The sequence below is a fragment of the Sardina pilchardus genome, chromosome 3, assembly GCF_963854185.1.
Source record: "Sardina pilchardus chromosome 3, fSarPil1.1, whole genome shotgun sequence".
Classification (NCBI taxonomy): Eukaryota; Metazoa; Chordata; class Actinopteri; order Clupeiformes; family Clupeidae; genus Sardina; species Sardina pilchardus.
In genome coordinates this window covers 1,701,940-1,714,439 of record NC_084996.1, presented here as the reverse complement: position 1 = coordinate 1,714,439, position 12,500 = coordinate 1,701,940, and the positions used below count along the sequence as shown (strand labels likewise).

Below are 12,500 nucleotides of genomic sequence, written 5' to 3'. Positions count from 1 at the left end.
GTTCTCTCCATCATTGCTGCCTCCTCTCTTCATCCTCCATCTCACTGTTGTTCTCTCCATCATTGCTGCCTCCTCTCTTCATCCTCCATCTCACTGTTGTTCTCTCCATCATTGCTGCCTCCTCTCTTCATCCTCCATCTCACTGTTGTTCTCTCCATCATTGCTGCCTCCTCTCTAAGCCCTCTATCCCCCCTGCGCTCTGAGGACCTTTAGTGCCACCTGCTCAGGTAAGACCATAACTACCCCGGGGGTAAGACCATAACTACCCCGGGGGTAAGACCATAACTACCCCGGGGGTAAGACCATAGCTAACTACCCCGGGGGTAACCGCATTAGACCAGAACTAACTACCCCGGGGGTAAGACCATAACTACCCCGGGGTAACAGCATACCTACCCCGGGAGTAAGAGCATAGAACACAGAACTCCCCCTTCCTGCCCTCATTCTTTTCCTCTCTCTCGTTTCTCTCTTGTCTCTCTCACTCTCTCTCTCTCTCTCTCTCTCTCTCTCTCTCTCTCTCTCTCTCTCTCTCTCTCTCTCTCTCTCTCTCTCTCTCTCTCTCTCTCTCTCTCTCTCTCTCTCTCTCTCCATACCTGCAGTCTAGTTGCTGCTCTGTGTGTGACTGAGTGCATGAATAGATTAAGTTGTCTAAGCCTGTTTGCCTGGAGGCTTCAAAGTGCTGATGCGCGCACACACACAAAAACACAACACACACACACACACACACACACACACACACACACACACACACACACACTCTTGAAAGTGCTGATGAGGGGCACCACAAACCTCTGTGCTTTGAAACTTCTGTAGAGAAGAGAGAAAAGCATGTGTGTGTGTGTGTGTGTGTGTGTGTGTGTGTGTGTGTGTGTGTGTGTGTGTGTGTGTGTGTGTGTGTGTGTGTGTGTGTGTGTGTGTGTGTGTGTGTGTGTGTGTGTGTGTGTGTGTGTGTGTGTGTGTGTGTGTGTGTGTGTGTGTGTGTGTGCGCAGGAGAACCGTGTAGTCCCAGAATGGTGTGTAACTTGCTCCTCTGTACTGTGTGTGTGTGTGTGTGTGTGTGACAGTGCTGAAGGCCTCAGTTGGTTCCAGTGGAGGTAGGGAAGAGCATGGGAGTGCAGTCCCCTATCACCCCCCCCCCCCCCTTTCCCCTCTTTGCAATGTGTGTGTTGTCCCTGATCAACACCCCCCCCCCCCCCTTTCCCCCTCTGCAGTGCGTGTGTGTGTGTGTGTGTGTGTGTTGTCCCTGATCAACACCCCCCCCCCCTTTCCCCTCTTTGCAATGTGTGTGTGTGTGTGTTGTAGGGCTTTGACTTTTGGCCAAAAATCGTATTCGAAGTTCGTTTGGTTATTAATATCAAACTTCGAATGTATTCGAATATTTGTTAATAATATTTTGACCATTATTTTTATGCTAATGGAAAAAAACACGCAGCATTCATTAAGCTGAATTTCATTTTCCTGCTCTCCCTCCGTCTCTCTGTCACGTCATGCGTCTGTGTCTCTCTCTCTCTCACAAACATACACACACACACACACACACACACGTACACAGCCCCTCCACTCCGTGCAGACCGCGTCTGTCTGCATGAAAACAAGATCCCTGGAAGCTTGATTGCACCGACATAACGCTGTTCAGGTGGAGGCACTATGCATACAACTTTACCAAACAGTATAGCCTAAGTAGCCTAAACTCATTCTCCATGGCCCGCTTTCTCTCGTCCTCCCTCGTGCGCGCTCAATGGACACCAGTCCCTCGACATGCATCCTAAACATTCACAATCGTGAAAGCAATGACGCATAGAAGACAACAAGCTAAATTATCCGGTTAGCATGATTAGCATGCTGCACAGATTAAAACTCTTGCATTCAAGTTGATTGACCATCTCAATACCAATGTCTTCCAACTCCAAGACTTAAAAGGGCCTGTCCAAATGAGGAAGTTACTATTAGCTTACCTTGAAACTTGCACACACGTGGGGAAACTGAATAGGCTAGTCAAACCACTCGCTAACATCACCTACAGGAGCCCAGACGTGTAAGCCTAGCCTTGCTAATGAGCTCATGATTCACGACTTTACCAGATGTGAGAAAGCCGCTGAATCTGAAAACGTTTGCATGCAAACACATGTACAAAAAAATAATGCTCATAACAGGTTTGAATATTAAGAGCTGCCTAAAATTCGTTCGAATATCATATATTTCTCAAAAATTTGAATTATATTCGAATAACGAAGTTCGGAGTCAAAGCCCTAGTGTGTTGTCCCTGATCAACACACCTCCCCTCTTTCCAGTGTGTGTGTGTTTGCCAGTCACCTATCCACAACCCCTCCTCTCTTTTCAGTGTGTCATTTGTGTGTGTGTGTGTGTGTGTGTGTGTGTGTTTTATGTGTGTGTTCCACCTCTGCAACTGTACGCTGCACCCAAAGTAGAGACCCAGACCGTCCCTCCTCTTCCCATGATGCACCAGCACTAGCCCCTCCCCTTTACCCATGAGGCCTCTGAAGCACGAGCAAAATCCAATTCCACTTCAGAACTGGAATCATTTTGTCAGAACCAACCAGACCCAAACACATATTGATATTATCAGCTACTTTTTCAGAGCCAACCAGACCAGATGATGTATTGACGTTATCAGTTACTTTGGCAGAACCAAATAGACCACATGACATCTGGATCTTCAGTGATGAGAGAAGAGGAGTATAATTGTGTGTATTGTCATTAGTGATGAGAGAAGAGGAGTAGAATTGTGTGTATCGTCATTGCCGGTGATGCCATTGAAGTGCATCAGGTCAGTTCAACTGTCTCTGGGTCTAGTGAGCCTTTGAGAACAGGCTCCTAACAGGAATAAATCTGCAATCAGTCAACTGTCTCTGGGTCTAGTGAGCCTTTGAGAACAGGCTCCTAACAGGAATAAATCTGCAATCTGTCAACTGCTCAACTACTGTGCTGCCTGCTGCATGTCATCGCCTACTGGAGCAGAGATGTGCTCTAAAAGTCACAACTGAACTTGTCAAGTGGGAACCACAGAATGTGGGCAATGCAGCCCAGTGCAGTTGGGTTACCTTGAAATAGCTGCATAATAAATGCATAATTAGAGAATGAAGTCTCTGTCATTGCCAGTGCATGCTAAGAATGCTAATGATCACGACCCAGTTTAACTTAACATCCTCTTTCGGTCTCCTAGCCCTGGTTTCAGACTGACTAGACACTCTCAAGCATATTACAGCTGTTGATCACGACCCCTTTAGTACAGCTGTTGATCACGACCCCTTTAGTACAGCTGTTGATCACGACCCCTTTAGTACAGCTGTTGATCACGACCCGTTTAGTACAGCTGTTGATCAGGTATGATCACGACCCGTTTAGTACAGCTGTTGATCAGGTATGATCACGACCCGTTTAGTACAGCTGGTGATCACGACCCGTTTAGTACAGCTGTTGATCACGACCCGTTTAGTACAGCTGTTGATCACGACCTGTTTAGTACAGCTGGTGATCACGAACCCTTTAGTACAGCTGGTGATCACGACCCGTTTAGTACAGCTGTTGATCAGGTAGATCACGACCCGTTTAGTACAGCTGTTGATCACGACCCGTTTAGTACAGCTGTTGATCACGACCCGTTTAGTACAGCTGTTGATCAGGTAGATCACGACCCGTTTAGTACAGCTGTTGATCACGACCCCTTTAGTACAGCTGTTGATCACGACCCGTTTAGTACAGCTGTTGACCACGACCCGTTTAGTACAGCTGTTGATCACGACCCGTTTAGTACAGCTGTTGATCGGGTAGGATCGACCCGTTTAGTTGGTGAATGCTGGTGCTCTGTGTAAAACTGTTGATCACGAGTTCACGACCCGTTGAGTTGGTTTTTAGCTACCTGGGAACCGTGCAAGCGCCACATGAATATTGATGCCAAGGGGCGTGAATGTGGATGATGCATGAGCCTTTAAGGCACATTAATATGGATGATGCACGAGTCACACTTTGAGCAATGTTGCAGGGTAACCTCGTAACCGGTGTGATGTGTTCTGATGAAGGAAATCCTCGTGTGTGTGTGTGTGTGCGTGTGTGTGTGTGCAACTTACATGTTAATCATCTTTCACCGGATCATCTTCCTGAAAGTCAGCATCAGTCAGAGGCTACATTCATCATTTTGCACTTTTCAAAATATCATCACATCACTAAAAGTTTTCAGAAAACGTTTGTCTAGGAGCGCTTCGTGGACTCAGAAAAAGTCTGTTTGAGGTGCTCTTTGGAAGGGAAAAAATTTTAATTGGAAAAACCAGAGGAACTCCAAGGCCTTTATTGTAGCGGCTCGGTCACATTAAACCTTTTAAAAAAACTCCAACGCGTTTCGGCCAAGTAGCCTTCAAGGCTTCAACATCACTAAAAGTATTGTATTTACCAAAACATATTTACCAGTATGAGCATATGGTTATCAACCATCCCATTAGAGCTTGAGCAACATGACGTGACTCCTACAGACTTGAGTGGAAAAACACTCTCTGGCCACGTCCAGTGGAACAACATAGTTTGAGAAGTAAGGGATAATGTATAGAACGGCGGTCATTATCGGAAAATAATTCCCGACAGGATGAACAGAACCCCGACGCGCAGCGGAGGGGTTTTGCTTCGTCCTGAAGGGAATTATTTTCCGATAATGACCGGCGTTCTATACATTATCCCGCTTATTATATGGCTACTTGCCAAAAAGAGAAATGAAACTTTACTCAACGTGTCTTTAGCAATGACTTGGCTACCGTTTGGTGGCTTCCGCTAACTTCTAGAAAATAAATAGTTCGCCACAGTTGACAGTTGTTAGGTGTTGCCTGGCAACATACTTGGTAACTTTCAATGAAATTCCATTGCAACCAGCGAACGGCTTTGTTGCGGATTGATATGAAAGATGTGAATTAGAAGCACAAAACCTGTTGCCATTGACAGCGGTCATTATATACTTTCACCGGTGATTATACATATTAATCACCGGTAGAACGTTGGGGAGGCCCATTCAAAGTGAATGGGAGCTCTCTCAACATTCTAGAGAGCCATATAATAATGAATGTTAATGAATGGAAACTACATTACCTTCGGCTAAGCACATTGTCTATGTCTAGGTTCTAATGTACCCACTGCTCTGTGTGTGTGTTGCTCTGTGTGTGTGTGTGTGTGTGTGTCTCTCCTCGACTGACTAATCAGACACACAGATCCTCATATTCACACACACTCTTGTTAGTGTGCAGAGTGCATTCAGGAATTATGCAGGCCCCCTCACTTTCCACAACTTATCCAACATTACATTGTGTACATTCAGTACATCAATTCAGTACAAATTTAATATTTTAAAGTTAAAAATGTTAGTAAAAAGTTAAGTGAAATATAATGGTTGGAGTACATAATAGAGACCTAATAATAATGATGATGGTGATAATAATAATAGTAGTAATAATAATAATAACTAGAAATGCGATTCCAAGGAATTGCCAATGTGCGAAATGACAAAAAAAATATGTTCTGAAATATCATACAGTGTAAAGACTGATAATGCAGAGATAGTTACAATGGTTTTGCTAGGGTACCTGGTGAATATGCCAAATAAAGGGGCTACTATGGGAATCATGTTGGTTGCTAGGTTGATGTTATGGTAGTGGTTTAGGATAATTCTGATGGTTGCTATGTTGTTGCTATGGAACATATGGTGGTTATTCTAGCAACCATTACAGCAACCACTTTATTTTGCATAGTAATCATGTTCATTGCTATGATGGCTGCTAGGTTGTCATTATAGTGGTGGTTGCTAGGTTGTTGCTTGGGTAATTAAGATGGTTGCTAGGGTGTATATGGTGGTTGCAATGCAAAATTAAGTGGTTGCTAGGCTGATTGCTAAAGTAATCATGTTGGTTGCTAGGTTATGGTATGTAAGGTGCTTGTAAGGGGTTAAGTAGAAGTGAAGGGGTCTGAATAGCTTCTGAACGGAATGCACTGCAGCCTGGTCAATCAGAGCCTCAGAAATCTAGCACATCATGATGTTCTTATCCTCCTTCTTCCCTCTCTCTCTTCCTCATTTTCCTCTCTTAACCTCTCCCTATGTGTCTCTCTCTCTCCCTCTCCCTCTCCCTCTCTCTCCCTCCCTCTCTCTCATTTCTCTCTCCCTCCTGACTCTCTCTCTCCCTCCCTCTCTCTCCCTCCCTCTCTCATTTCTCTCTCCCTCTCCCTCCCTCTCTCTCATTTCTCTCTCCCTCCTGACTCTTTCCCTCCTGACTCTCTCTCCCTCCCTCTCTCTCATTTCTCTCTCCCTCCTGACTCTCTCTCTCTCTCTCTCCGTCTCCCTCAGTGAAGGCCACCACTCTGTTCAGTAGCCAGTCCAAGGCGCTGGTATGGGGCATGCAGACGCGTGCGGTGCAGGGCATGATGGACTTCGACTACGTGTGTTCACGCGACGCCCCCTCTGTTGCTGCCATGGTCTACCCCTTCACGTAAGACCCCGACCTTTCACCTTTAACCCCACCTCTACCTGCCCTTTAACCCCACCTCTACCCGCCCTTTAACCTTTAACCCCACCTCTACCCTACCCTTTAACCTTTAACCCTACCTCTACCCGCCCTTTAACCTTTAACCCCACCTCTACCCGCCCTTTAACCTTTAACCCCACCTCTACCCTACCCTTTAACCTTTAACCCCACCTCTACCCTACCCTTTAACCTTTAACCCCACCTCTACCCTGCCCTTTAACCTTTAACCCCACCTCTACCCACCCTTTAACCCCACCTCTACCCTACCCTTTAACCTTTAACCCCACCTCTACCCTGCCCTTTAACCTTTAACCCCACCTCTACCCACCCTTTAACCCCACCTCTACCCTACCCTTTAACCCCACCTCTACCCGCCCTTTAACCTTTAACCCCACCTCTACCCTACCCTTTAACCTTTAACCCCACCTCTACCCTACCCTTTAACCTTTAACCCCACCTCTACCCTGCCCTTTAACCTTTAACCCCACCTCTACCCACCCTTTAACCCCACCTCTACCCTACCCTTTAACCTTTAACCCCACCTCTACCCTGCCCTTTAACCTTTAACCCCACCTCTACCCACCCTTTAACCCCACCTCTACCCTACCCTTTAACCCCACCTCTACCCGCCCTTTAACCTTTAACCCCACCTCTACCCTACCCTTTAACCTTTAACCCCACCTCTACCCGCCCTTTAACCTTTAACCCCACCTCTACCCTACCCTTTAACCTTTAACCCCACCTCTACCCGCCCTTTAACCTTTAACCCCACCTCTACCCTACCCTTTAACCTTTAACCCCACCTCTACCCGCCCTTTAACCCCACCTCTACCCGCCCTTTAACCTTTAACCTCTACCCTACCCTTTAACCTTTAACCCAACCTCTACCCTTTAACCTTTAACCCCACCTCTACCCTACCCTTTAACCTTTAACCCCACCTCTACCCGCCCATTAACCTTTAACCCCACCTCTACCCTGCCCTTTAACCCCACCTCTACCCGCCCTTTAACCTTTAACCTTTAACCCCACCTCTACCCACCCTTTAACCCCACCTCTACCCTTTAACCTTTAACCCCACCTCTACCCGCCCTTTAACCCCACCTCTCGTGTGTGTGTGTGTGTGCGTGTGTGTGTGTGTGTGTGTGTGTGTGTGTGTGTGCGCAGTGGGGACCATAAGCAGAAGTTCTACTGGGGCCACAAGGAGATCCTGTTGCCTTTAACCCCACCTCTACCCGCCCTTTAACCCCACCTCTCGTGTGTGTGTGTGTGTGTGTGTGTGTGTGTGTCTATAGTGGGGACCATAAGCAGAAGTTCTACTGGGGCCACAAGGAGATCCCACCTCTACCCGCCCTTTAACCCCACCTCTCGTGTGCGTGTGTGTGTGTGTGTGTGTGTGTGTGTGTGTGTGTATATACATAGTGGGGACCATAAGCAGAAGTTCTACTGGGGCCACAAGGAGATCCTGCTGCCGGTGTACAAGAACATGATAATAATACCCTACCCTTTAACCTTTAACCCCACCTCTCGTGTGTGCGTGTGTGTGTGTGCGCGCGTGTGTGTGTGTGTGTGTGTGTGTGTGTGTATATATATAGTGGGGACCATAAGCAGAAGTTCTACTGGGGCCACAAGGAGATCCTGCTGCCTTTAACCCCACCTCTACCCGCCCTTTAACCCCACCTCTCGTGTGTGTGTGTGTGTGTGTGTGTGTGTGTGTGTATATCAGTGGCGGACCGTCAGGGCCTTCAAGGCCTTCTCTGAAGGCCTAACTATTTCCAAACGAATGAAAAATACTAGTGTCTTTAATAACATTTTACTTAACCATTTATTATTTGCTCCTGCTTCTCCTTCCCCGATCGTTCTCGACTACTACCGCTGTCGGCTATGTGATTTGATTGACAGACTGTCTGAACAAATAGCGAGAGTGTGCGATATATTTTCATCCAATCCCATGAGTTCCCTTGTTAAGGCCCGCCTCAGGCCTTCACAAGGAATCACTGCGTTTACGGTACCTAAGCAACCATTCGAAATCATATATTTGGATTCGGGTTGATTGATGGCTACATCTGACTAATTAGCCAATCAAATCGACCTATTATGGCGAGGTAGGCAGGTCTGACTGCAGCTAGGCCTGCAATGTTCGAAAAGAATACCCGGAATCGTTCATCACAAATGTTAACGCTGTTTGAGGCGTTTACTGTCTATGGCTTGACGTGAGGAACATCTTGTGCCAGTGTCAGAATCAGACTGGACTTCAATGGATAAATAAATGTGTCATACTGACATGACTATGGTTATAGTTATGAATAGTAAATAAACCATCATTAAGCAAAAATAATGGAGGCTATAGTGTCAGCTGGACTAGCAGATATCGATAGTGCTACACATAACGTCAGCTATAACTCTGCACGTAGCAGCTAGCTGGTCACTATGCAGGAATTGGTAAGTTTTGTTTCATGTTTATTTCATAACATAAGACTTGAAATATATGCTTGTTATCTGGCCCTTTACTATATAACAAACGTGTTTTAGTGCTGCTTGGTTACGACTAGATTGTTAGCTTGGTACGACTAGATTGTATGCTAGCTTGAAGTTGTGTGAGAGTTGATGAGACTTTGGTGAAGCTGTCGGGATCGGCATGTCAAACTGTCATTTGATTCCCTGCCCTCCAAGGTCTGGTTTACTGCCAGTCGACTGCCCTGCTAGTTTAGTCCGACTTTTGATCTCTTTGAGTTTTGTGGAAATTATTGGTGAAATCCGTGGCATGGCCATCACGTGAGCTGGCAATTAATGCCAATGCCTATGGCATTTTGAAGTAGCCAACAAGCAGTGGCAACATTAGGGCAATACGTTTTGTGACTGTTTAATATCATGGGTGGTGTGCTGTGACATTTTCTGTTGAGACATTTCTCATAGTGTACCGTGAAGGTTTGGCAAACACTGTAGCAAAGATACTGACTGTAGGATAGCCTAGCCCTGTAGTTCCACATGACTAGCTTTTGAGTAATCGGAGCAGCAGCGAAGCAACCTAAAATAATAGCACTGTACACGCCACAGCTAAATAGAAGAGCTCTAGAAACAGTCTGAAACAAGTAAGCCGATGGCCTAAATATTTAAAGTAGGGCCTAGTCTGCTCAAACCCATGCTGCTGATAAGGATAGTGGCCAGGTCCCAATAAAGATGTTATGTTTACCAATAAACAATGCGGAATTCAGCTCGGACGTATTTGTTTATGTAACGAAAATAGTGATACACCGACTCGCGTTAGAAAGAGAAAACGTTTCTCTCCCACTGTGAAATGCAGGGAAATTGCACATTTTAACCTTGTAATGTAAAAAAAATCTGCGGGGGGATCCCCCCGCAACGCCCCCCTAATTTATTTATTTTTTGACAAAAAAATAGTAATTATTGAAGGCCTAATTGCTGAACTCACGGTCCGCCACTGGTGTATATACATAGTGGGGACCATAAGCAGAAGTTCTACTGGGGCCACAAGGAGATCCTGCTGCCTTTAACCCCACCTCTACCCGCCCTTTAACCCCACCTCTCGTGTGTGCGTGTGCGCGTGCGCGTGTGTGTGTGTGTGTGTGTGTGTGTGTGTGTGTGTGTGTGTGTGTGTGTGTGTGTGTGTGTGTGTGTGTGTGTGTGTGTGTGTGTGTGTGTGTGTGTGTGTGTGTGTCTATAGCGGGGACCATAAGCAGAAGTTCTACTGGGGCCACAAGGAGATCCTGCTGCCGGTGTACAAGAACATGGCGGACGCCGTGCGGAAGCACCCGGAAGTGTGTGTGCTCATCAGCTTCGCCTCGCTGCGCTCTGCCTACGACAGCGCCATGGAAACCATGCAGTACGCGCAGGTCAGGAGTGTGTGTGTGTGTGTGTGTGTGTGTGTGTGTGTGTGTGTAGAGTGTGTGTGCTCATCAGCTTCGCCTCGCTCCGATCCGCCTACGACAGCGCCATGGAGACCATGCAGTACGCGCAGGTCAGGAGTGTGTGTGTGTGTGTGTGTGTGTGTGTGTGTGTAGAGTGTGTGTGCTCATCAGCTTCGCCTCGCTCCGATCCGCCTACGACAGCGCCATGGAAACCATGCAGTACGCGCAGGTCAGGAGTGTGTGTGTGTGTGTGTGTGTGTGTGTGTGTGTGTGTGTGTAGAGTGTGTGTGCTCATCAGCTTCGCCTCGCTGCGCTCTGCCTACGACAGCGCCATGGAGACCATGCAGTACGCGCAGGTCAGGAGTGTGTGTGTGTGTGTGTGTGTGTGTGTGTGTGTAGAGTGTGTGTGCTCATCAGCTTCGCCTCGCTCCGATCCGCCTACGACAGCGCCATGGAGACCATGCAGTACGCGCAGGTCAGGAGTGTGTGTGTGTGTGTGTGTGTGTGTGTGTGTGTGTAGAGTGTGTGTGCTCATCAGCTTCGCCTCGCTCCGATCCGCCTACGACAGCGCCATGGAAACCATGCAGTACGCGCAGGTCAGGAGTGTGTGTGTGTGTGTGTGTGTGTGTGTGTGTGTGTGTGTGTGTGTGTGTGTGTGTGTGTGTAGAGTGTGTGTGCTCATCAGCTTCGCCTCGCTGCGCTCTGCCTACGACAGTATGGCGTTACATTTGTGCCTCAATTATGAGCGCAGAGTGGAGCAATATTGAGCGCAGAAACATATTTTGAGCAAGCACACAAATTATATTTTGAGGAAAAATTAAACTTGAGCACAAAGAATTTAATTGAGCAAACGGGAATCAATTCTGTGCTCAACAAATGTCTTCGCTATACGCTACGGTCAACATGTATAGTGTGCAACAACAGCCCCCCTTTCATTCTAGTTTCAATGTACGCGCTCTCATACACAGCTCCCTTGCTCGCTCTTAGCTCTCTCCCTCTCGCTCAAGTTCATCTCTGTGCTCGCTTAAAATCTGTAGACAGCGTTACATTTGTGCCACAATTGCCAACCAATCAGAAGCCCTAAAATCGCCACAGGCCAATCGTGGCTTAGCAACCCGTAACTAGGCAAGTGCCTGGCAAGCTGTCGAGTTTTTGCGATGTTAGCCTGTTGCCATTAAGGGCATTTATTTGAATGTGTGGTGTCCCCAAACACATAAAATCACTGTGAAATAACATGTTGAACTATATAAACATGATATAGTTTGGAGCATGTATGTTTCGCTTAAACTGTATGCTTCTTTTGCCTTCCGCCTGTTGCATTCGTAGGCTACTACTGTCTATGGGAGGAACCAACGAAACTCGAAACAGCACGTACATTCGACTTTTGTTTTAACTCATGAACGTTTTTTTTTTTTCAGAGCTGAAAATGCAACTGTATTGCATTTGACAGACGTAGGTCGCTAGTGACAAAATATGAGCTTTCAGTGTTGTACGATGTCTTTGTAAATGACATAAAAAAATCTCGGATCTCTTCTAACAGACGTGAGCAAGTTTGACAGGCCTAGCAACAGTAACTACGGAGGGCAGGACTTCTGGAAGGGTGTGTTGCAACGTTAACGTTAAATATTCATGCCTGCAATATGCACTCTTAGCTTAGCTTTCCCTGCTGTATGCTAGCTTAAATATTGATCCTCTTTTGTAAGTCTTTGGATAAAAGTACAGTGACCGTAGATGAGAGAAGGCTTTAAAAAATGTCCACTTTCACAATTTTCCCGCGGGGAAGGCTTCTAGACTGAAGAGCTACTCTGATTGGTCAGGTCAAATTCGTCAGATTGGTCAAATTCGGGTGAATCTTCTGATTGGTTGGCAATTATCTACAGATTTTGAGCGAGCGCAGAGATGAATTTGAGCGAGAGGGAGAGAGCGAGCAAAGGGAGCTGTGTATGAGAGCGCGTAGGCTACATTGAAACTGAATGAAAGTGGGGCTGTTGTTGCACATACATGTTGACCGTAGCGAACACACAAGACATGTTGAGCACAAAATTGATTCCCGTTTGCTCAATTACAAATTCTTTGTGCTCAAATTTAATTTCTCCTCAAAATATAATTTGTGTGCTT

General features: G+C 46.5%; 1 protein-coding gene across 5 annotated transcripts in view; it reads left to right on the top strand.

The window, feature by feature from the left end:
- The window catches only part of LOC134076330 (ATP-citrate synthase), a 62,023-nt gene that overhangs the window by 30,581 nt on the left and 18,942 nt on the right, over positions 1–12,500 (top strand). For all 5 annotated transcript variants that reach the window (XR_009938604.1, XM_062531327.1, XM_062531328.1 and 2 more), the window contains exons 14-15: positions 6,338–6,479; positions 10,199–10,367. Coding sequence is in view for 4 of the 5 variants with exons in the window: in XM_062531327.1 (XP_062387311.1) it covers positions 6,338–6,479; positions 10,199–10,367 (311 nt within the window). In the remaining variant the exon portion in view is untranslated. The remainder of the gene's footprint in view (positions 1–6,337; positions 6,480–10,198; positions 10,368–12,500) is intronic.